The sequence below is a fragment of the Cucurbita maxima genome, unplaced genomic scaffold (genome assembly GCF_002738345.1).
Source record: "Cucurbita maxima cultivar Rimu unplaced genomic scaffold, Cmax_1.0 Cma_Scf00013, whole genome shotgun sequence".
Taxonomy (NCBI): Eukaryota; Viridiplantae; Streptophyta; class Magnoliopsida; order Cucurbitales; family Cucurbitaceae; genus Cucurbita; species Cucurbita maxima.
This window is the reverse complement of record NW_019272029.1, coordinates 4,563,425-4,586,536: the sequence shown is the minus strand read 5'-3', so window position 1 is coordinate 4,586,536 and position 23,112 is coordinate 4,563,425. Positions and strand designations below refer to the sequence as shown.

Here is a 23,112-nt window from a genome sequence, read left to right as displayed (position 1 = left end):
TAAATGATTTGAATGCCTCTCCTTTACAACAGTCTCGGCGAGCTACTTACTCCCTCTTCTCCTAATAACCCTAACCCCCCAGTAAGTCAAAGAAAGAGAACGACAAAGAAAGTCAGGTAATACATAGAATAGAGTCAAAGAAAGGCAAAGGAGTTCATTCTTGTTTCACTTTCTTCTCCCTTTATTCTAGAACAACTGTAACTATTAGTGGGATAGGTTTCGGATTGAATGAATTTACGAGACTGGAAAGGACAGAGAATAGACGGGCAGCAGGTGAAGGAGAATGAATAGGAGAGGAGTCTTTGTTTACGATCTTTTACTGTNGGAATAGACGGGCAGCAGGTGAAGGAGAATGAATAGGAGAGGAGTCTTTGTTTACGATCTTTTACTGTGAAGGGAGAGGACAGAAACGAGAAGAGACCGATAGGGAGACGAGTGAAGGGGAATGAATTAGCTAGTGAACCTATCCATTTAACGAGGGCAATCAGGTCAGGTAATACTGGTGAAGGAAAAGGGTGTCGGTTTGGGCGCTTTGTTTACAGAGTGGTTGAATAAATAGGAAAAGGAGTGAAAATGATTGAGGATTGATTGACTTCCCTTCCTGCTACGGAGCTCGACTGTAAAGCAGCTAATGAATGGACTTTTGTTTCCGCTTTCAACACTTTCTCATACAACCTATAGTAAAAGAGTTCCATCAAACACCTATTCCATTTACCTCCTTCAATCACTGACGGGAATAGAGGTTCAGGAGCTTGCTGATCTTTCTTTCATTCTCTTTCTGTAAACTCTCATTAATCTTGAGTTGAGGAGAAGAAGTACTTAAGTGAAGGACACAGGTTACGTCGCGAAGCAATGAGACCGATAGCGAACGAGAGGAGCCAAGCAACGACGAGAGTTAAGTCTTACCTTAGTTTACAGTCAGGGAAAGGAGAAGAAATAGTCAAAGTAGCTCAGCCGGCCGAGGGCAAGGAGCTGATCATCCTATCCAGCCTATTGACCTTGTTCAACCGAGTTTACAAGCGGCAGGGGAAGGAGAAAGAACCAAACCAAAGACCTATTACCTTATTCCAGAGTGAAAGAAGGGAAACATAGGGAGAGGCGAAAAGATCAGTTACAGAAAGTTCAGGTAAAGTAGCCAGAAGGGGCAGGCGCAATGGAATAGCTTGAGCTTCTATTTCTCTTTTATTCTTTCTTCTTCTTTAGTAAAGGGGAATGCATCTTCAGTCTTTCCTTCCTGACTTCCGAATTACCAAGTTCAATCAGGGAAAGGTGAACAAGAACTGTTCAAGAATCACTCACAATAACAGAACGGAGAATGCATTAATCGAGAGTGAGTGTTTACAGTCCCATTCTTGTTTCATTTGATGCTCCCTATAACTGTAGTCAAGTTTCATTCTTCTTCTTTCCACTGTGTAAGGGATAGATAGATAATTCATTCCTCTTTCTTCTCTTGCTTTCTTCTTTCCTTGAGTCTTGACTTCCGAGAAGAGAATTACCGAGTTACATCGGGTTCAGGAGTTAAGGAGCTGATACTCAAGTTTTCCTTTATAGTCTTTACAGTCGAATAAATTAACAAGAGAACTGACCGGGGAAAAGAAGGCGAAGGAACCCTTTTAAGAAGGAATCGTAAAGAACACCAACCAAGCAAGCTGTTTAGTAGAGTTAGAGCCGAAGGGAAGCGCTGTTTAGAGTTAGAGCCGAAGGGGAGCGCAGTTGAGGTTATTCCGTGTTATTGAGTTTACCTCGTGACAGAATAAATGGGGTGCAGCAGCAAAGCAACTCCCGACAGTAAAGGTTCTCGTGAAAGAGAAAGAATCTTGAGTCTTGACTTCCTTAATTCAAGAGTAGTGCAAAAAAGCCGAGTTAAACACCTAACTACTAATTCCATATTACCAAAAGAGGGAAAGAAAGAACAAGGAGTGAAGCCAGCCAGCCTCGTTTACTACAGTTCAATCAATCAGAGAGATCAGAGTAAATTAATTGAATATCCTTGTGACCTTATTTACTTTGAATAACGAACTGTAACAGAAGGGGAAGTATAGTCAAGAAAAGGTTCAGGGGAATGAAGGAGACAGCCAGAGTTCAGTTCTTCAGTAGTTCATTAGTTTACCAGTGTTAGAATAATAAATAGGCACAAGCAAGAAAAGAGAAAGAGCTGTTCAAGAAAAATAAAAGGAAGGGGAAGGTAAGGTAATATAAGTTCCGGAGCTCAGACACTTGACTTTAATTAAAGAATAGGAACAAGGTGAAAGAAGGAAGGAAGGAATCTTGACTCTACCTTCAATCAAACAAACAAAGACAGTATAGGTTCGGTTACGGTTCCAGAGTGAATTTACTTACTCCACTGGAAAGCAACTAATTAATCTTGAGTTGTCACAGTCTGAACTTGATTAATAAGCAGTAAAGAGAAGAAAAGGAAGTAGTAGTTATTTCGTTTACTGTTTAAGAAGGGGAAGGAGGTAAAGATCATTCTTTAATCGTTAGTTAGTCTTTGTTTCAATCAAGTACTAGAAAAGAGTATAAGGTCCGGGAAGAGAAAGAATGTTTTCTATATCTTCAATTGTGAAATCAAGTAATAATATTGGTTCAGGCTCAGTAGCGAAGGGGCCAAGCAAGCCACTTTAAAGAATAGGAACAGGAGAAGGAATCCTTAGTCTTTCCTCTCCCTGAAATCAAACAAAGACAGTAAAGGTTCGGTTCAGGTTCCTTCATTCATTTACTTACCGAGTTACATCAACAAGTAATATAGGGCTCAGTAGCGAAGGGGCCAAGCAAGCCACTTTACCGAGTTGGAGAGGTCAAGGGTGACGCTTTCTTCTTTCAAACACACTGTAAACTCTCTTTAGTCTTGACTTTCAGTATCAGTAGTTTACCTACTTACTTCCCGCCCTAACCCATTCTTTATTAATTACCTAGCGAGCAAAGGGGTTCTATTCAGTATTACCTAGCGAGTAAAGGGGAATGGAATTAATCTTTCTTGTGTCTTTACTTCTTGTCTTGCTTTACGGATTGAATGAATAAGTTGTTGGTTCAGTCTTTCCTCTCCCTATACTAGAACTGCGTACCTTATGGTCCCAACACTTGTCATATTTTGTGATTTGTATAGTGTGTATTATATTATGTGCTGATTTATGTTATAATATAAGTTATGTTATGATATTATACTATGACATGATTACGATATATTATGAAATTACGTTGAGATATTAATGTTGTATGATGCGTGAACCTACATATGTCACACTTCTTATTATGTTAGCATGTTCACCATATGCCTATAAGACTTTATACACCATTTATGTTAACCATGAAAGATATGTTCAGTATATATATATATGCATGTCTCACATGAAAAGAATGGAAGTATAACTTGCCTCATAAGTATATGTTATGATTTGATACTATGAGTTCTCATGCATTTTGTATGTCATGTGTATCGAGATATTTCTTCGTCATGATTAGTATAGAAGCGTACATTATGATATTTATGTATGTCATGATATAATGTGGGCTCATTTACCTCCATAGCTCTAGTAGTGTGAGATTCGCTAATCGAATGTGAGCCCAATTGGTGGATACATGTGCGAGTGCATGAGCCGTGTGTAGAAAAGTACTACACATCTAATTCTGCTCGAACTGAAAAGTAGAGTTCAATCAAAGTCATGATCTTTTATGACAACGTTTACATATTATTGTTCTAAATGGATTTTCACACACATAAGACATATCATGCATATAGTAACGTTTCTATTTTATTAGAAAAATAGGGTCGGTTATATTTAAATAAACACAAAATTAAAGTTCAAAATCATTTTCTATACAAATTTAAAAGGGAAAGAATAAATTTATTTTCTTTTCTCATTTACTTTTTTAGGTAGCCATTGAAATTTTCCTTTTTCTTAAATAAACTTTAAAAATAGAAGTTGCATGCCTGTGATGTAATAAGAATAGTGATTCAATTTAAAATCAACTCAAAATCAAATGAAAGTTCTTTTTTTATGTTTATATGTCAAAAAGTTCTTTTTAGTATTTTTTTTCTCCATCTATTTCAATCTTTTACCTTTAAAAATTTCTTATTCATTTTAGATCGTATGGAAGAATCAAAACTATTTGAGTTTTTTAGTACAAGTGGAAGATGAAGATTCAAACCTCCAACTTCAAAGGAACACATTTCGATCACATCTTCACATAAATAAATCATAAATAAATCAAAGAAATCTGAAAGTCCTTGCATGATTAACATTACATCTCGCCAAAGTTAGTCTCTAAAGACTTGGAATGAATGTAAACGAAGATACAAATCCACCAAACAACAGAGCAACAAAAAGCTTTTTTCTATATAATAATATTCCTGAGAGAAATAAATTTAAAAAAAAATCAATCAATCAATCAATCAAGCCCTTCTAAAACTCGATTCTATAAAAAGGAGAGAAGAAAAAGAAAAAAACTATAATGAACCCAGGTGACCACCAGCAGTACTGTTCCCCAACACTTTATAAACATATCAAAGAAATATACATGTGTAATATATAAAGCAATCAATGGTTTAAAGAATGAAGAGGAAATATGGCCATAATAATGAAAATAAAGATTTTCCTTTATTTCCAAAACTCGCCTGATGAAGCGCGGCAATCAAAGGTTTCGGGGGATAGAACGACGACGAGCAAGCTGAGAGAACTTCTAAGTTTCCATGTCTTTGGTGAGCTCCTGATGCATAAGCCAATTATAAGAAACTGTGAACACTAAAATGAAAATAAAGGGAACAGGAATTAGACATCATATTAATTTGGACGTTTGATTTAGTGAACGCTTCTACCTGCTGCTCCTGAGTTGTCACTGTAGCACTCTCGCTAGAGTCCAGGTACAAGCAGACTACGGCACAATCATCAACCTTGGCAGTAGGGTACTTCGATCTCCATGCTCGAGAAGCCGTGTCCACAACGATACGAGCTGCAGAGGATCTCGGAGAAGATGCAACAATTGCCACAACCTCTTCGTTTGAAAGTACATCCCAAACCTGCGAAAAGGTAATATAGAAGGAACATCTTAGATTTTAAATAAAAGTTAGGTTCACAATTAGATCCCTCAAAGACAGATACTATGGCCTTCTTGCTTTCTTTTTGGCTCGAGAAATGGGTTTCTGATTCCAACTAATCCCTAATGGTAACAAGGAGAACAAGAGTGTTTCACAGGTCAATAAGAAAGATTGCAACAGTCCATGCTGTTGTTATGTTTAAAATTTTTATTTTTAATGTAAATAAGAGCTAATCAAAGTAAATTGATATTCGCTTCAGTGCCTCATTTGGGTTTCTTGCTGAAACATGTTAAGCGATTTTCCTCTTGTTTGAATACTAAAAATTTCGGATTGTTTTTCCTTTCTTTCTGGTTGTGGCATGGAGCGACCCATGTTTCCCTAATAGCTTCTTCTTGTTCTTTAATTCCTCTGGATGAAATCGATTTTCTAATTAAAATGAGGAAGAGGATGAGGAAAAAGAAAGTATATTTTTTCATAAATGTTGATTCTAGGTTTGCGACAAGGTTAAATGGTTAGACATCTTACCCCATCGGTAGCCAGTACAACAAACTCATCTTTCTCATTAAGATGATGACAAGAAACATCAGGGACGGCTATCAACCCAAAGTCTTTCAAACAGAAATCTCCGAAGGCTCTGGCCATAGCAAGGCCAGGAGAATCACTATCGGGAAGCCAAACCCGAAAAGTCTCGGGTTCATTTTGAAGAGCAAAGATTCTTCCTTTGCAAAGTCTGATCCTTTCAGCTTCTCCTATCAAAAGAAGAAACAAAATGTTTTATACACACAAACAAACAATACTCTTGCATAAACTTTCTATTCGAGATCCCGAACTGTTTTCACAAAAAGTAATTATGATGATTGTCATACCATTGCACCAAAAGAGTAAAAAAAATCTATTGGACTCTGAGTAAATTAGTAAATTAGTAAATCATAAACCTGTGTTATGTTGGTCCTTTTCTGCTGGAGGCTTTCATCTTTATCTTCAGATGCTTAACGAAATTCCATATAATGAAACAGGGCATCGACCCTTTATTTCTATTTTAGACGTTACAGTAACCATCATATGATCAACCTAACCACTGTTTCCTTATTCAGAGGAGGAATCAGAATTTCAAGATCAATAGAGAATTCTAATGGACGCAATCAACAGTTCTCTACAATTATGTTAGTGTCAATGTGCCATTGGCATATCGTGTCTACAGATTTTGATGAAAAGGACTTTTTCAAGTTGATATCAGTTATTAGCATCAAATCAAACGTAGTATCTAGGACACCTTATTGATCATTCAATTCATCAGAAAAACTTGATGGTAAATGCCCTTCCATCATAACACTCCTGATTACCTATTTGTTTAATCACTGAACACTCAGAGACATGGGTGGTTTAATATTTTATTCCATATAATCTGATGAGTATCATATATTCATCACCCAATTTTAGGGCACATGTTCACTTGAAAAATGAAGTGATTTTCTGAAAGATGCTAACAAGTTACTCAGAAAGGTGCTTTGGAAGAAATTTCTGTAGAAAAACTTCTTCATAGCGAAAGGTACAAACAAAGACTAATTATAAAATACAGCACCATATGTACACACAAATGTAAGACAACACACGGAAAAATACATCGATAGCTACTGGGAGAGTGAAGAGAGTAAAGGCATACTTGGAAGATTTGGCTTGAGGTCCACAGTCAACTGAACTGCAATGAGAGAGTTCGATTGATCTCTGGTACCTAAAACAGCCCTCGAGTCCCCGACATTTCCGATGATAAGATCCCGACCCTGTTTATCACAAGAAGAGTAAAAAGAGAAAAGATCAAACCATATAAATTCTCTGCACTTTTGATCAAAGCAATCGATATATGGATGTAAATTTACACCTGTTTGATCAAAGCAACTGATGTTGTACCACTGGTATAGCAATCGATATATGGATGTAGTTTAAGCTCCTTGTCCATCACCTTAAAAGCCTTCAGAAAAGACTCTTTCAACATGACATGAATGTCATTGGAACTGCCCAGACGACCAGGATCGCAATGAGAGGTTCCAGAATCCTTGTTAACCAGCACTGGTGGAGAGACTTGACATCCCAATTCCCACTGTGCACTCAGTTTTAGAGGAAGAGAGTCTCTGACTTTCTTTGCAACCATATGGCCGAAAGGACCATGTCCATCAAAGACTCCGCAAAATATTGTATCTGCTTTTGAACCAAAATTCTGAAAAAGGGAAGCTATTATTCAGATGTAACAAAGAAATATGCAGAAAAATAAAACATTACAGAGTAAAATTTACTTTAAAATTCATTGAAAGGAGTAGGCATGGGAAAACTAAGAGCAATGGACAATAGAAACCTTACAAAGGCAACAATTCACTTTTACACGAAATTCCATATCAACAATTTTAATAGAAAAGTGGATTTTGGTAATGCTGTATTTGCCTTTTTTGTCAAGGAGTTGATGTTATTTTTTTCCCCTTTTAATATAAAGTTGTATAGCTGTATACAATAAAGACATACAGTTTGCACAATTTTATATTAAAAGGAAAAAATGTAGCATCAACTCCCTTACAAAAATTGCTAAAAAAATTTAATCATATTCATGAAGAACGTAAGAAGATGATAACCTGAATATTAAACCTAACTTTTCATCCTATTCATTGTTCAAAAGCAGATGCTCAACAAATTATTTATCTAGTCCACAGCTTTAAATATGATCCTAAGCTAAAATGAGATCACAGTCCACCTAAAACCAAACGCCAGACACGACGAAGAACTGAAAGCAAATGAAACATGAATACTCAACACATGACATGGATATTTCATGACATGGATATTTGAACATGCAACAGAAAATGTATACTAAACCATTAAAATTCACAGGCAATGACAACATATTACGAGCAAAGTTTGAGGGAGAGAATCAAACCTCCCAAACAATCATAGCGTCCTGATTGATGCCTTTCTTGCCTTGCCTAGTAAAGAGCGAGGCATGATCAGTTGATCCATTCAAAAACATCCGGCCAGGAACTCGATGAAGCGACATCTCCCTTGGAGAGTCGATAGAGGGAGAAGAACTCTTTTTCGTAATCTTCCTATTGGAGTTGCTTCTGGTAACAACGCCATCACCACGAGAAGTGGAAGCGATCTCAGAATAAGGGATCGCGTGATTATTGCGGTCCCCAGAGAGGCACGATCCCATACCGAGGGCCCTAACAACTTTAAGAAAGCACTCCAGACCTACCAAACAGTCAGAACCACGCAATTCCACGGACGCCGCCGTCGTGAAACTTTCAATTCGATGATTGGTTGCAATAAATTTCTATTGGCAAACCGATAGAAATCCTCTACATACACCTTCGAACAAAATCAGCAGCACATTCGTCAAAAAAGGAAAAAAGAACGGCAGAACGAATAATCAAATTTGCCACATGAAACCTGACGATGTAGCGATTAAAGGAAGATTCATCACGCACGAAAACAAAACAAATCGATTCAATGCTTCAAAGCTACATAAGAAAACAAGAAAAACACACGGATTAGACTTAAATTTCGTCGGAAAGGCACAAAAACAAAAACGCCAGAAAAGATCAAAACGCGATTGAAGTCGTTGACATAACGACGACGATGAAAAAAAAGAAACGACAAACCGACCAAAGGCAAGGAGTAATCACTGAAAAGTTCAAAGACGACAGAACGGAAGGAAAAAAAAAAAAAAAAAGCGAAAAAACAGTTCAAAGATCTTCAAACAGCACTTTACCTGAATGGACATAAAGATTTAGTGAGAGTGTTGGAGATGTGAGAAGAAAACAAAGTTGCGATTTGACGAATTGTTCTTCGTCCTGAAGAACATCATCGAGTTGCATAACCAAATTCCTGTAAATCGTTCCCAATCCCGAAGTCAAATTCCGCAATACAATTGTTTCTTTTTTTTTCTTTCTTCGGCTATATCCTCTCTCTCTCGATTTCCTTATCCAAATTATTAATAATACTTAGAAACTCGTTTCTGAATAATTTTAGAAACCGATTATGAAAAATCATCACGCCATCAAGTGATGGATCATTCTATGGATGCCAAAAATCCCAATTCCTAAAACGAAATTTCAAAATTAATTAATTTCTTTAAATAAAACCCAATTCCTATGAGAGAAAAATGGAATTTAGAAACTAAAATATAACAAATTTTACCATTTAAAAATTAGATAATTATATAATAAAATAAAATAAAATAAAATAAAATAATCCTATTTTCTTTTTTATTTTTTGTTCACCTATATTTCTTTTTCTTTTACTATTAATTTTTTTATCAATGTTTTTAAGACCCTAAGTCAAGTTTTTAAATTTCAAAAATAAATTGATTTTTAATTTTTATTTTTTAGAATTTAGTTAAGAATTTAAATATTTATTTGAGAAATATTAAAAGGAAATAGAGAGAAAAGGGGTATAAATTTCGAAATCAGAAAATAAATAAGGAACGTATTATTTTATTATTTATTTATTTATGAGTAATGAAAGGAAAGAGGATAAAATAAAATAAAATAAAATAAAATAAAATATGACAACCAAAAAATAGAGGTTTGGAAGGAAAAAAAAAATTTATAAAAGAGGTTGAGAATATTTATTAAATATTTCTTTGTAAAAATATTTATTTTTCCTTAATTAAAAATTTTCACGTCATCTATGGTAAACTTTAAAAAGTTCATAAACTAAACGATTAAATTTAAAATTTAGCTACTTAAATGTTACCATTCTTAAACTATTGAATTGTCGGGTCGTTTCTTTTTTTTAATTTTTTTATTAAAAAAAATCTATAGTTGAAATATTAAATATTTACAAATTTTACTAATCATGTTAGTGTAACACATGAAATTTTCTACTTAATTTAAGGTTGCTATTGTATACATATCATTAACATTCAATGCAGAAATAATTCATTTAAACTTTAATAAAATGTCACATTCATCTTAAAATACGGCTATTGACTTACGTGTTTTAAAAACACCTTTAAAGACGATACAACAAAAGACTAAATAAAATAAATATACGTTTAAATTAAAAACATCATATTTTAGCCTAAGCTAAGAAAATAAATACGACTACCCTATGCATGTGTCATGGTCTCAAGTTGCAATGTTGTCGTTAGTCGTACAAGAATGTCTTTCCTTGACTTAAAATAAAAGTAACACGTGACTTGAGTATTTGAAGAAATACTCAGTAAGTAACCTCACTATTGGAATTAAATGCAATAACATGCGAATGCAATGAGAGACCTATCATAGCAGTCTATTTTCCTCCGACACTATTCTAACAGGTAACTTGAATGTGTGCTATATACTCTACCCATATGGCTTAATTTATATTTAATAGTTACGCATTAATTTTTTTTTAAATTAGTTCAATAATGATAATTAATGAGTTAACCATATTATTTAATAAAACAATAATTAATTAATATGTATTATTTAATGAGATGAGGATAAATTTATTTGTTTTGTGTGAGAGAGGACCAGATGATGATGATTTAGAATTCCTCTACTTTTCAAATGAACCTATCCAAATATCACTCCACTCCATATTCATAGAACAAAACTTTATCCTAAAAATTAAATACTACTTTTTAAAATATTATAAAATTTGTAAAAATTAATGTATAATTCTTACGATAATATTTACTAAAATCATCCACCGAGAAAAAATTCTATATTTATAATCATTTAAATAATCAAATATGTTACCTATGTTAAGCAAGACAAAATATCATCAATCATATAAGATATTTGACTGTAATAAAGAGTCAAATATGATATATATGACTGAACTTCCTTACTATAGCTTAATTGTTTAACTATATTAATTATTGAAAAAGGTGGAAAGCATGGTTTGCCTTTTAAAAAAGAGACGATGATTGGGTAAAGATGAGTTGGGGAAGATAACGTAATGGAAAAGATTCGGCAAACCGACCCCATCTTCTATTCCACCAATCTAAAAGTATCGGTTTGATTTCCTCTTTTTCTATTTCTATTTCTATTTATTCTTTTCTAAATATATTAAAATAAATAAATATTAATATTGGAAAAATATTTAAACAAGGTTTGGTTCCATAATTTATTTTGGGACTGATTGACTTGTGTTATGTTTGTTGAGGATTATTCGGAGGGAGTCTCACGTTAGCAATGGTCATGGGTTCATAAGTAAGAAATACATTTTCATTGGTACGAGGCCTTCTGTGAAGCTCAAAAAGAAAGTTTTAGAAAGTGGGGTAGAGAGATTTTGAAAGAGAGTTTTGAAAGTAACATTTGAGAAATTGAAATTGGTGTTATATGGGAATATAAGCAAAAGGCAACAACAACGGCTTACTGCATATAACTATTGGGTAGGGAGAAGTTGACAACTAATCGTATTGGGTACATTTTGGGTCATTTTAGCCCTTGCAGGTGTAGACATGATTTTGGTGAATGATCATATACCCTCATACTGACCCAATATGAAATAGTAAAAGACTTATCTAGGATGAAAGCATGTAAAAGGGGTTTGGATTGAGCATGCAATCAAGGACAACACGTCCTGGACAAGCATGATCAGGACATCTGTCATGCGGCCATTGACAACACGCCTTGAACATGCATGACCGTGACATCCTCCCCCACTCAATTGGTTGACGTCCATGTCAACCGACCCAAACAAGCAAGATTAGGACATCTATCATGCGGCCAAAAATAACATGCTTTGGACAAGCATGATCGTGACATCCTCCCCCACTCAATTGGCTGACGTCTTTGTCAACCGACTCGTTACAACTCTGTATTGTAGGCTGAGGTTGACTTTTAGATCTCTTCTGATGGTGTTAATATAACACATGCGAAAGCAATTTGGATCTTAGGCACTTTTAGAACATCAATTATAGTAAATAACTAGCATGTTCATAAGTATTAAAACTTAATGAGTTTGAATACTAACCTTTTGTAGTTCAAATTCCTTTTTCCTCACGAACCGGTTTCGAACCACCACTAATGTCTTCTCCACTATCCTCCGGCCTTAGAACGGGATTGTGGAATCCAGTGAGTGACTTAAACTTGGGAGGGATTTTGTATATATGAAGCGAGTGTTTGTGAGAGTTTTTTCTCAAGGTTTTTCACCAAGAAGACCTTTCATGTATTATAATATCTCTATTTATAGAGTCATGTTTGCATGTTCATACAAATTTGAAATCACCAAATTTTGACAAGCATGCAAGTTTGGTTAAACCAAATTTTGACACCTCAAAATTCCACTAACATGGATTTTTCCATTAAATGAAGTCAACATTTTGACTTCCTTCATTTTAATTCAACAATCAATTTGAATTATTAATTTCAAATTAAAGTAATATTAAATGATTAATTAAACTATTCAATTAATATTTAATATTAATTCAAATGTCAATCCCAATTAATTCCGACACATATTTGATTAAGATATCTCAAATTCTCTCTTTTTGTTTAATTCGTAAATAAAACAAAAATGCGGTTAAATATATCGTATATATGTATGTAGCATATTCCATAATTTATTATGCGCACTCATTTCCAATAGTGTGAGTGTACATTACTCAAAGATGAGGTCCAAGGGGTACATATACAAGCCCTAGGGTCCGTGTATGCGTACATAGACCACGTATAGAGAAGTATTGCACACCCAACCGGCCCCTGGAAAGTGAGACCAAGACCTTATGATTACAGGCGAACTAGAATTTTAGGACCGAACCTAATGTTCACATGGAACAAAGTTGAGTTTACCTCCAAAATGGGCAATGTTCGTACTTTCTCTAGATTGCATCCCACTATTTTGCCAACCAATACACTACAAGCTCCACTCCAAGGAAAGAAATAACGTCTTTAGCGATCGCATTTCATTTCAATAGCTTTTTTTTGTTGAGAGCGGAATTCTTGTTTTAAGTTCGGAATTCTTGTTTTAATCTCTTCCAAGTCCACCGTACATCGCCCATTGAATGCCCATGTACTTGGATCTTCATTACAATATTGCATCGTCAACTAGATGCATTGTTGTTAATGTGACCTTCGTTTCTTCTGTCACGACGTTTGTGGCACGAAAGTACTTTTCGAGGTCAAAGATAAAGTTCTCTAGAGTCTTGGATCTCAAACCCCACAAAAGAGTTTGGGCTTTAGGACCTTTATCTTGTTGAATTGGAGACACCCCTAGCTAGTGTCGACCGCTCTCATGATGAGGCTTAATCTTCTGCTCAAATCCGTCGCTTTAGCCCTAACCACTCCAAGAGTTGCTCTCAAATCCTCAGACATTTATGAGACCATCTGAACGATCAATTATTGGGCATATTTTAAGCCTTCGATGCATTCTCCATTCAGGCAACAAAGCACATCGAATTATCCCCACACTCGAATCCACCAGCAGTTGTGGCCTTGTCTTCTAGGGTCTCGACCCTAATCATTAATTCACTGACAATCATTACCTAACCTGCCATCTCATTGATTATGTCGGCTTTAGTGGCAATCCCATTCATCCACAACTCCACATGCCTCATTTCATCAGGAACTTCACTCATGCAGAGTAAATGGTATTTGATCTCTACCAATCGGTCAGCTTGGGACTTGCCTAGTTATTTTGCAGCGGACATGTTTGTATACTACGATTCTAGGAGTCAACTTGGCTCTGATACCACTTGTCACAATCTCACTTTTGTGGCAGCCAGACAATGATTGTACGACAATTGTTCTAACCCAGCAAACAAGATAGCCGTAAGAAATTCAAACTACGCATACAATGTAAGCGTATGCTAGAGCCTAAAAAAGAAACGGACTCAAAATAAACCAAGTTTAAACATAAAAGCTAGTCTATGGCCCTCACTCCTAAGTCCGCTCTTGTCAATGACCAGCTCCTAGTTACCTGAAAAAAAAATAATAAACATGGAATGAGTACAAACTCAGTAAGTATCATACTATACTCTTGATCGAGACATTAAACTATAATGTTAAGTCTTACTGGATTATGAGGGGCTTAGTGACACAATCGCACTTTTGAAGGCAGCGGAATAGCGATTGTGCGATACTCACTTTCCAACGACAAGTAAGCTAAGCCAATTTGTTCTTGCGTCGCCTACGACCAAGCGACGTATGATCGAGCCTCTAGCCTCGGTTTTAAAAGCAGCTTTTAGAAAACGAAGGTAGAGAGAGATTTTTGAAAGAGACGTTATATAAGCAAGCAAGAGAGAGATAACAACAACTTAGCATATATAACTTTGGGTAGGGAGAAGTTGACAACTAGTCATATCCCCCTATAGTACATTCTGAGGCATTTCATGTCTGGCAGGCCCAAACATGATATTTTTGAGGCGTCATACGCCCTAGAACTACAAAGTAAAAACACTAGAATGAAAAGACATGACAAGGGTTTGGCTTGCCATGGGCATGCGGCCATGGGTAACACGCCCTGGACGAGCATGACTGTGACATCCTCCCCCACCTAATTGGTTGACGTCCCTGTCAACCGACTACTTTCAAACCTTGCGATGTGGGTGGCGGCAGAGTTCAGATCTTCGACGCGTTCCCAGCTGGTTTCCTCTGTAGGGAGATTTTTCCATTTGACAAGGAATTCACGAATCGTCCGTACAGGTCTTCCTATCTTCCTAACCCTGTTGGCGAGGATCTCATCTACTTCTTTTGTTTCTTTTTGCCTCAGATCGATGCTCGGTCTTGTGATTGCATTTCGTTGGTTGTCGTTTGGGTCAAGGTGGTATGGCTTCAAGTTGCTCACATAAATTACTGGGTGGATTTTCATCCATGCAGGTAGTGCAACTCGGTAGGTGGTAGTCCCAATCTTTTTAAGGACTTCAACCAAACCTTCATATTTTCGAACTAGTCTCTGGTCCTTTCGGCTACGAAATCTGATTTGTTCTGGTTTCAGCTTGATAAGAACTTGATCTCCTGTTGGGAATTGAAGGGGGCGACGCTTCTTGTCTGCCCACTTTTTCATTTGCTTGGAAGCCTTCTCTAAATATGCTCAAGCTATATCTGTTGTCTGCTTCCATTCTCTTGTGAAGTTGTGAGCTTGAGGGTTTTTCCCTGCATAAGAATGATCAATAATATGGGGTAAGGCCGGTTGTCGTCCACTTACAATTTCAAAGGGACTCTTTCCAGTAGACGAGCTGGTTTGACAATTGAAGCAAAATTGGATGACATCTTATAGTTGTATCCAGTTCTTCTGGCGAGCGTCGACGAAGTGACGTAAGTATTCTTCGAGCAAGCAATTGAACCGTTCTGTCTGTCCATCGGTTTGAGGGTGGTAACTCGAGGAGATGTTTAAGGTTGTTCCCAAGAAGGCGAATAACTCGATCCAGAATGTCCCAATGAATCTGCCATCCCTATCACTGATGATGCTCGACAGAATGCCCCATAACTTTACAATGTGTTTGAAAAATAGTTGGGCTGTGAGTTCGTCTGAGCATAATTTGGGAGTGGGGATGAACGTCACATATTTTGAGAATCGGTCTACGATAACCAAGATAGCGTCATATTCTCCGACTTTTGGGAGGTGTGTTATGCAGTCCAGAGATACACTTTCCCAGGGTCTTGTCGGCACAGGTAGAGGTTCCAAGAGTCTTGAGACTTTGGCTTTCTCGACTTTGTCTTATTGACAGATGAGACACGTCTTGGTGTATTGCATGATGTCGTCTCGCATGTTTGGCCAGAAGTACCCCTTTTTTATTAGGGCGTATGTTCTTTGCCACCTAGGGTGTCCGGCCCATAAGGTATCATGACATTCCTGAATGAGCTTCTTCCTCAGTTCTCCCATTCTTGGGACATACAATTTGTTTCCTTTTGTCATCAGAAGGTCTTCCTCAACCCAAAACTGTCGTATTTTCCCAGCTTTAGCTAGTTCGACGACGGCTTTGGCCGATGGGTCTTTGTGTAAATGTTCCTTGATGATGTCGCGCATCAATCCATCGATCTTACTTGAGTGAATATGGGCTAACATGCACAGGGCCGCATGTTCGCCCTTCTGACTCAGTGCGTCGGCTGCTTGATTACTCTTTCTTGCTTTGTGTTTGAACTTGAAGTCGAATTCGGCCAACGACTCCTGCCACCGGGCTTGTTTTGTCGTCAATTTTGGTTGATCAAAGAAGTGGCAAATGGCGCTGTTATTCGTCTTCACTACGAACTGTGATCCCAAGAGATACTGTCTCCAGACTCGAAGGCAATGGACGCCAACATTTCTTTCTCCGAGACAGTGTATCCACGTTCGGCGTCATTGAGCTTTCGACTTTCGTAAGTGATGGGGTGGCCTTCTTGAATAAGGTCCCCACCTAGGATAAAGTCGGAAGCATCTATTTCTATTTTAAATGGCTTTGTAACATCTACCGATCCGAGGACAGGACCCCTCATCATGGTTGTTTTCAGATCTTCAAAGGTCATTTGACAATCATTTGACCACGACCAAGGGTGGTCTTTCTTCAACAGCTCTGTCAATGGGGCGGCTCGTCGTGAAAACTCTTTGATGAACCGCCTATAGTAGTTGGCTAATCCTAAGAAGGACAACACATCGGATACGGAAGTAGGAACCTTCCATTCTTGGATAGCTTTTATCTTATCGCTATCCATACTAATCTGTCAACATTTGACGACATGTCCAAGGAAGTTGATGCATGTTTGTGCGAATGCACATTTCTCTTTCTTGACATACAGTTGGTTCTGTAGTAGCTTGAAAAACACCAGCTTCAAGTGCACTTTGTGTTCCTCTAGGGTTGTGCTGTAAACCACTATGTCGTCGAGGTATACTATGACAAACTGATCCAAGTATTCGTAGAAACTTGGTTCATCAACGTGCAGAAAGTAGCTGGGGCGTTTGTCAAGCCAAAGGGCATTGCTAGGAATTCGAAGGCCCCATATCTTGTTATACACGTCGTCTTGGGCTCGTCCCCTTCGACAATACATACTTGGTAATACCCTGATCGTAAGTCCAACTTCGTCAAGTACTTGGCCCTGTGAAGTTGGTCGAACAAGTCGGATATTATCGGCAGTGGATATTTGTTGCGTACCGTCACCTTGTTTAAGGCTCTATAGTCTATGCACAGACGCAACATCCCATCCTTCTTCTTCTAGAACAGTACGGGGGCTCCGTAGGGTGCCTTTGCCGGGCGGATGAATCCCGCCTTCAGCAACTCATCCAGTTGTTTCCTTAATTCGGCTAGCTCGAGCGGAGCCATCCGGTATGCGTTTTTCGCTGGTGGTTTAACTCCGGGGATGAGTTCGATTTCGTGATCAATGCCTCGACGAGGTGGTAATGTTTGGGGTAAGCTCTCTGGCATTATGTCAGCATAGCTGTTTAGTCTCCTTGATTTCATTTGGGACAGTTTCTTCGGTGGTCGCTACTTCCATCAATGGTATGGCCATAAATGTAGGTTCCTCTCATGCGAGTCCCCTTTTCAATTGTATGTCCGAGATCATTCGAAGATTACCTGGTTGCCTGATGCTTGCAGGTATTACTGAGGGGTTGCGGTCGGTGATCACTAAGCATTTTGCCAGCGGCATTGGGATAACTTTGTGTTCTAGGAGGAACTCTATCCCAAGTACCACGTCAAAGTCGTCCATGTGAGCTACGACAAGATCTAGCTCTCCTGTCCAATCCCCTATTTTGAAGGGGACTCTTTCGAAAACTCCCACAATAGGCAAGGCCCCAGAGTTGACAGCTTTCATTTTTCCCGGGTCCTTTCTTATAGTGAGTCCCAATCTTCGGGCTTCTTGATCGGCGATGAAGTTGTGGGTCGCTCCTGAATCTATTAGAGTGCTCCTGCTCGGTCGAGAATTTATTGTCGCATCTACGAACATGAGCCCTTTCTCTACTATCTCCTTCGGTTCGACCTTCCGTTGGAGGGCTGACAAGAATTTAAGCGCGCCCATTCGGGAATTGTCTTGATCTTCCTTCTTGTCAAGCATAGTCTCAACCCTTGCGTCATTGCTCTCTTTAATGGACACTTGGAGCGCAGTGAGAGAGGCCTGATGAGGACAGTAAGATACTTTGTGGGAACCTTTACACAACATGCATTGTAAAGGCGTCGTCGGGTGGTTCCTTTGATGGTAAGGTCCTCGAGATATCCCTGCTTGGTTGTTCTGAGGAGGTCTATCCGTCCATCCGCTTGGTCTGTCGTTATCTCCGTTCGGTCTGTTGGGGCTTCCATTTCGATGACCTGGTGGTTTGTATGTCTTGCCCCCAGTGTTTGGGACTGGTGTCATTCTTCTTTGGGATCCCGCTTCGTTCCCATAGTCTAGGAGTCTCTTGGTACAGGCCATTGCGGCAGCTAGGGTTTGGACCTTGTTCTCGTGTAGCTTTGCTTTAGCCCACAGCTGTAACCTATTTATAAAGAAGAACATCTTGTCCTTCTCTGATGTGCCCCTGATATCTAGCATTAGGGTTGAGAACTGTTTGACATTGTCTCATATGCCTCCAGTATGTTTCAGGGCTACTAGTTTTTCCATTGCTGTATGTCCTGCGTTTTCGGGGAGGAATTGGTCCCTCAACTCTTTCTTGAGGTCCTCCCACGAGTCAATGGTGCACAATCCATCCTCGATGTCTGGCACCTTCGTACGCCACCACAGTTTGGCGTCGTCTATGAGATACATCGAGGCTACAGTCACCTTCTTGTCGTCGGTACAAGCCGTTGTGGCTTTGAAGTACTGTTCGACATCAAAGATGAAGTTTTCCAACTCTTTGGCGTCCCGATTCCCTTTGAAGGCTCTAGGATCAAGGAATCTTAGTTTTTTGGACCCTGTATTAGTTTACCCAGCCGTGACGTTCTCCACGGCTTTCATGGTCACTTCAATTCGAGTGCCCATGGAGGCCATCCTTTCTTGGATGTCGTCGATTGTTGTTCTGAATTCATCAGCTAATCCATTGAACAAGCTCATCATTGTATTTTGTAGCACGTCGAACTCTTCGCCACGTCCCTCCTTGTGCGCGACAGAGCTATCCAGACTACCAGACGGTTTTGGGTTGCTCGTAGGAGCAACTCTTTCTTCGAGCGAGGTCACTCGAAACATCAATTCTGCGATTGGCAACCCATCTAGGCGGTTGCCCATTGCGTCGATTTCTACGACTTTCTCACTCAATTCGGTCACCCGTGCTTCCAGGAAGAGAAGGGTGTCAAGGACTTCTTTGAGGAACAGCATTTCCTCCTCTATTAGCGTAAGCCGGTCGGCTTGTGCTTTGGGTGTCGACTTTGTCGCCAACATGGTTTCGGTCTTTACTGTGTCACGAAGCTAACAAAGCTCTGATACCACTTGACACAATCGCACTTTTGAAGGCAGCGGACTAGTGATTGTGCGGCATTCACTTTCCAACGACAAGTGAGCTAAGCCAATTTGTTCTTGCGTCGTCGCCTACGGCCAATCGACGTATGATCAAGCCTCTAGCCTCGATTTTAAAAGAAGCTTTTAGAAAACGAGGGTAGAGAGAGATTTTAGAAAGAGAGATTTTTGAAAGAGACGTTATATAAGCAAGCAAGAGAGAGATAACAACGGCTTAGCATATATAACCTTGGGTAGGGAGAAGTTGACAACTAGTCATATCCCCCTATAGTACATTCTGAGGCATTTCATGTCTGGCAGGCCCAGACATGATATTTTTGAGTCGTCATACGCCCTAGAATTACAAAGTAAAAACACTAGAATGACCGTGACGAGCATGACCGTGACACTTGGCACTTAGAGCTCTTCGGGTAGCATGTCATTTACTTATCGTGGAAACTTACCCTAAAGTGGCCCTTAATTCTTTTCTCATGAACACATGAGTGGTACAATCATGATCGTGTCATCCTACTAGTAAATCCTAGTGCAAGGCAACCTAACGAGATCTCATGGACATGAAACCTTACTAGTACCTTGATAATCTCATTTCAAGGTTGTGTATAGAGTTCCACATTACATAGGTATCTTAAAAGTTGTAAAACAGGGTTATTATGGGCGAAGGGCATTATGGTCAATGGCTACCAAATTTCTCACAACTTTAACAAACCATAATATGCCCGGTATTAAAATTTCATATGAAACGGAGTTTGTTTAGGGGTCAATTTAACATTACTTAATTTTCGAGCAAAATGTTTTGTTTAAGCCCTTGACTCACCTCTTAAAGTTTTTCTTCATGTATCATTAATTCATATTTGAATTGGAGTATATATTGAAATATAAGCGATTCGTACATGTATTTCTTAAGAAAAGTTCAAGATGGCTACTTACCTCTTGTCCGGTGTTCGGGGCCTCGTTTCATGAGTTTCCGATACTCGATTTTCTCCAAATTTTCTTTGACGGCCTTCTTAGTGATTCTAGTTTCTGGAACCATTGAGAATTTTGTGAGAACCAATCAAAAAATGGTCCATGAAAATCAAGGAGGGACAGATTTTGGGCTGAACCGGTCACATCATCATCTTCTTCCTCCCCTAGCAGAAGACGTGCGTGTCTGATCTCTACCGCCTAAAAACAGCCTTCTCCAGCCCATTCTAGGGTATTTCTCCCCTTGATTCCTTTACGAAACTTAAAGATGAATTGTCAAGTAAGAGTTTGGGATTAGTATCTTAAATTTAAGTGGACTAAAACATAAGTTATGGACGTCCAAACTAGAGAGAAAACTTGAACTCCACCGGAGCAAACCTAGAAAATCCTCTTTATATTTCACTTAAGCTATAGGAATATGAACTCGAAGGGACGACTTGACATGGTTGAGGCTAATTTTGAGATCTCTTCCCAAGTCTGAAACTCAACCTAGAACGCAAAATTTCCTTGTCTTGGGCAACTCGATTCGAAGAGAATTAATCCTCAAGTGCTACTTCAATTATATTCAATTTAGTCCCCTAAAGCTAATAGAATCCTTAATTTTGAGCATTATCGACGGTAAACCAAGATTCTTGGCTTTCTCCTTCTTCTCCCTTCCAAAACCCTAGCCTCCTTCTTCCTATTTTTCTTATTTTCATTATGTCTAGTCATCTCCAGATCCCTCGAGTAGAAGTATGAGCAAAATGACCATTTAGCCCCTAGGTTAACTTTGACCATTTTTTTCCACAACTATCCCGAGCATGTTTCATTATTCAATGACTTGAGTTTCGTTCTTCTCAACCTACAATAAAATCTTATTATTGATTTTTCGAATTTAAGGAGGGAAGCAACGGAATATCCATACCTATTAAGCTTGAGCATTATAAATATGCTACTTGAAGTCCAATTCAATCTATGTAGACCCATGTCATCAAGTTAGGACATGATATACAATTCAACTCATCCAATTATGTCAACTAATTCAACTTTTAGCCAAAAAAGTAACTTAAATGGATCAATAGAGGTCACCGTGACCTTATTTGTTACTAAAGAGGTAAAAAAAAATTAAAAAAAAAAAAACTCTAGAATTATCCAAACATTAGGAATGAGTCTTGTAGCTCCAAATAAACCAAATTAGAGTTGTCAGAGCACACTGAGTTGAGCCGGGGCATGCGAGGTAGAATCGCAATCAGGTTGGTTAGTGGGTTGATTATGAGGTAGGAGTGTGCACGGATTAGAGTTGGGTTGGGTCGAACACGTGGAACGAACACTCGTGTCAAACGTATCTTGGCCCATAAAGTATGTTTACATTTTTTAAGGAAGTACAAAGGTTAAAAGATAATTTATTATTAAGATATAATATTTAGAGATCGTATTATAATAATTAGTTATTAAATATGTGTTAGATATTCGTAATCAGTTAATATTTTATCTTAGAGTTTGATTAGCAGTATATTTTATCTTATCCTCAAAATTTAGTTAGTTTATATTTTTTTTTCATTGGTTGGTAATTTATATCTTATTTTTAAATATTGTGAATATTATGAAGATCACACTTTCGATCCTACTCCTATTTTCATTCATAACATTTATATAATTTAATCTATATTATAAACTAGGACATTATAAAATAACATTTACATAATTTTTTTTTAAACCTAAAATATGTTTATAAATGAATTAAAGTTTATACAGTATCTTAGTCGCTATTTCTTTGAGCTTTGATTCAATTTGGTCCCTGCATTCTTAAGCGGATCATTTTTAGTCCCTATACTTCAAAAATTCAACCATTTTGGCACAAAAGCAACCATCATTCACAATACAACAGAAAAAGATATCTCTGTTATAGTAAAAAAAAAAACATCAATTCTTTATCTCTAGTCAAAGCCAATTTGGAGAAGAAAAAGAACGAAAAAAGAAAGAAAAAAGATGGAGAAGAAGAAACAAAGTGGAGGAAGCCGATTTGGAGTGAGGTTCAGAACTAAATCTCGACGAGTAGAATCAAACAAATATCAACTCATGAAATTTAGTGACTTCCACTTAGGTCAACCATATAAGTAGCATCACTATTAGCTTTGTTATATGAACGACATGTGCTATGTGGCCCTTGTTCGTGCTGTATTTTATGTTTGTACAACATGTACTCTATGCTATGTCATGAAACTATGACATGTTATCACTGTTATTTGATACATGTACCTTCATATATCACGCCATGTAAACTATGTTAATACGTACGCTTTTTGCCTATGAGACATTATAATATCATGTAACTTAATCATGTTTGAGACATTATAATACCTTGTAAGTTAATCATGGTCAATATGACAAGTACCAAATATGTCATTACCATACCAATGTCACTTTCAAGAGAGTATGGAAGTATGATTGGTGTCATGATTATATGTCATGTTTTAATTTTATGAGATCTCATGCATTTGCATGACACATACATCGAGATTCTTCTCCATTATGTTAGTAATGATGCATGCATAACGAAATTTATATTCGTCATGATATTATATTGATTCTTTCCCTCCATAGTGTACAACAACATGAGAGTGCACTAGCCCAACGAGTCAGGCCTAAAGGTATGCATACAAGCCTACATGGTGGGTCCATATGCACATATTTGAGTCATATGTAGAAAAGTACTACACATCTAACCTTACTTGAATTAAAAAGTCCAAGCTCATGACTATCCCAACTCCAACATTGTCTAACTTACAGAGTATTTTTTAAATTACTCATGTCATCTCGTGCTAGGTA

The 23,112-nt window shown here is 37.8% G+C and overlaps 1 protein-coding gene and 1 long non-coding RNA gene across 5 annotated transcripts; one reads left to right on the top strand and one right to left on the bottom strand.

Moving 5' to 3' along the window:
• Positions 1 to 4,252: 4,252 nt before the first annotated feature.
• Positions 4,253 to 9,148, bottom strand: LOC111488648 (probable protein phosphatase 2C 33). 4 transcript variants are annotated; one of them, XM_023136511.1, is made up of 8 exons: positions 8,790 to 9,148; positions 8,468 to 8,538; positions 7,959 to 8,386; positions 6,915 to 7,250; positions 6,699 to 6,816; positions 5,561 to 5,784; positions 4,817 to 5,017; positions 4,253 to 4,707 (listed from the first exon to the last, which is right to left on the bottom strand). In XM_023136511.1, exons 3-8 carry the CDS (start codon positions 8,229 to 8,231, stop codon positions 4,681 to 4,683), a joined length of 1,179 nt encoding a protein of 392 aa, XP_022992279.1. In that variant the 5' UTR covers positions 8,232 to 8,386; positions 8,468 to 8,538; positions 8,790 to 9,148; the 3' UTR covers positions 4,253 to 4,680. The 4 variants fall into 4 exon arrangements, with proteins under 4 accessions (XP_022992279.1, XP_022992278.1, XP_022992280.1 ...); XM_023136510.1 differs by having other exon boundaries at positions 7,959 to 8,538; XM_023136512.1 differs by lacking the exon at positions 8,790 to 9,148 and having other exon boundaries at positions 8,468 to 8,719.
• A 2,126-nt stretch (positions 9,149 to 11,274) lies between these two features.
• Positions 11,275 to 15,881, top strand: LOC111488785. Its single transcript, XR_002719269.1, has 3 exons — positions 11,275 to 11,402; positions 12,602 to 12,606; positions 15,872 to 15,881. It is a non-coding gene; the product is annotated as an uncharacterized LOC111488785 (long non-coding RNA).
• Positions 15,882 to 23,112: the final 7,231 nt, after the last annotated feature.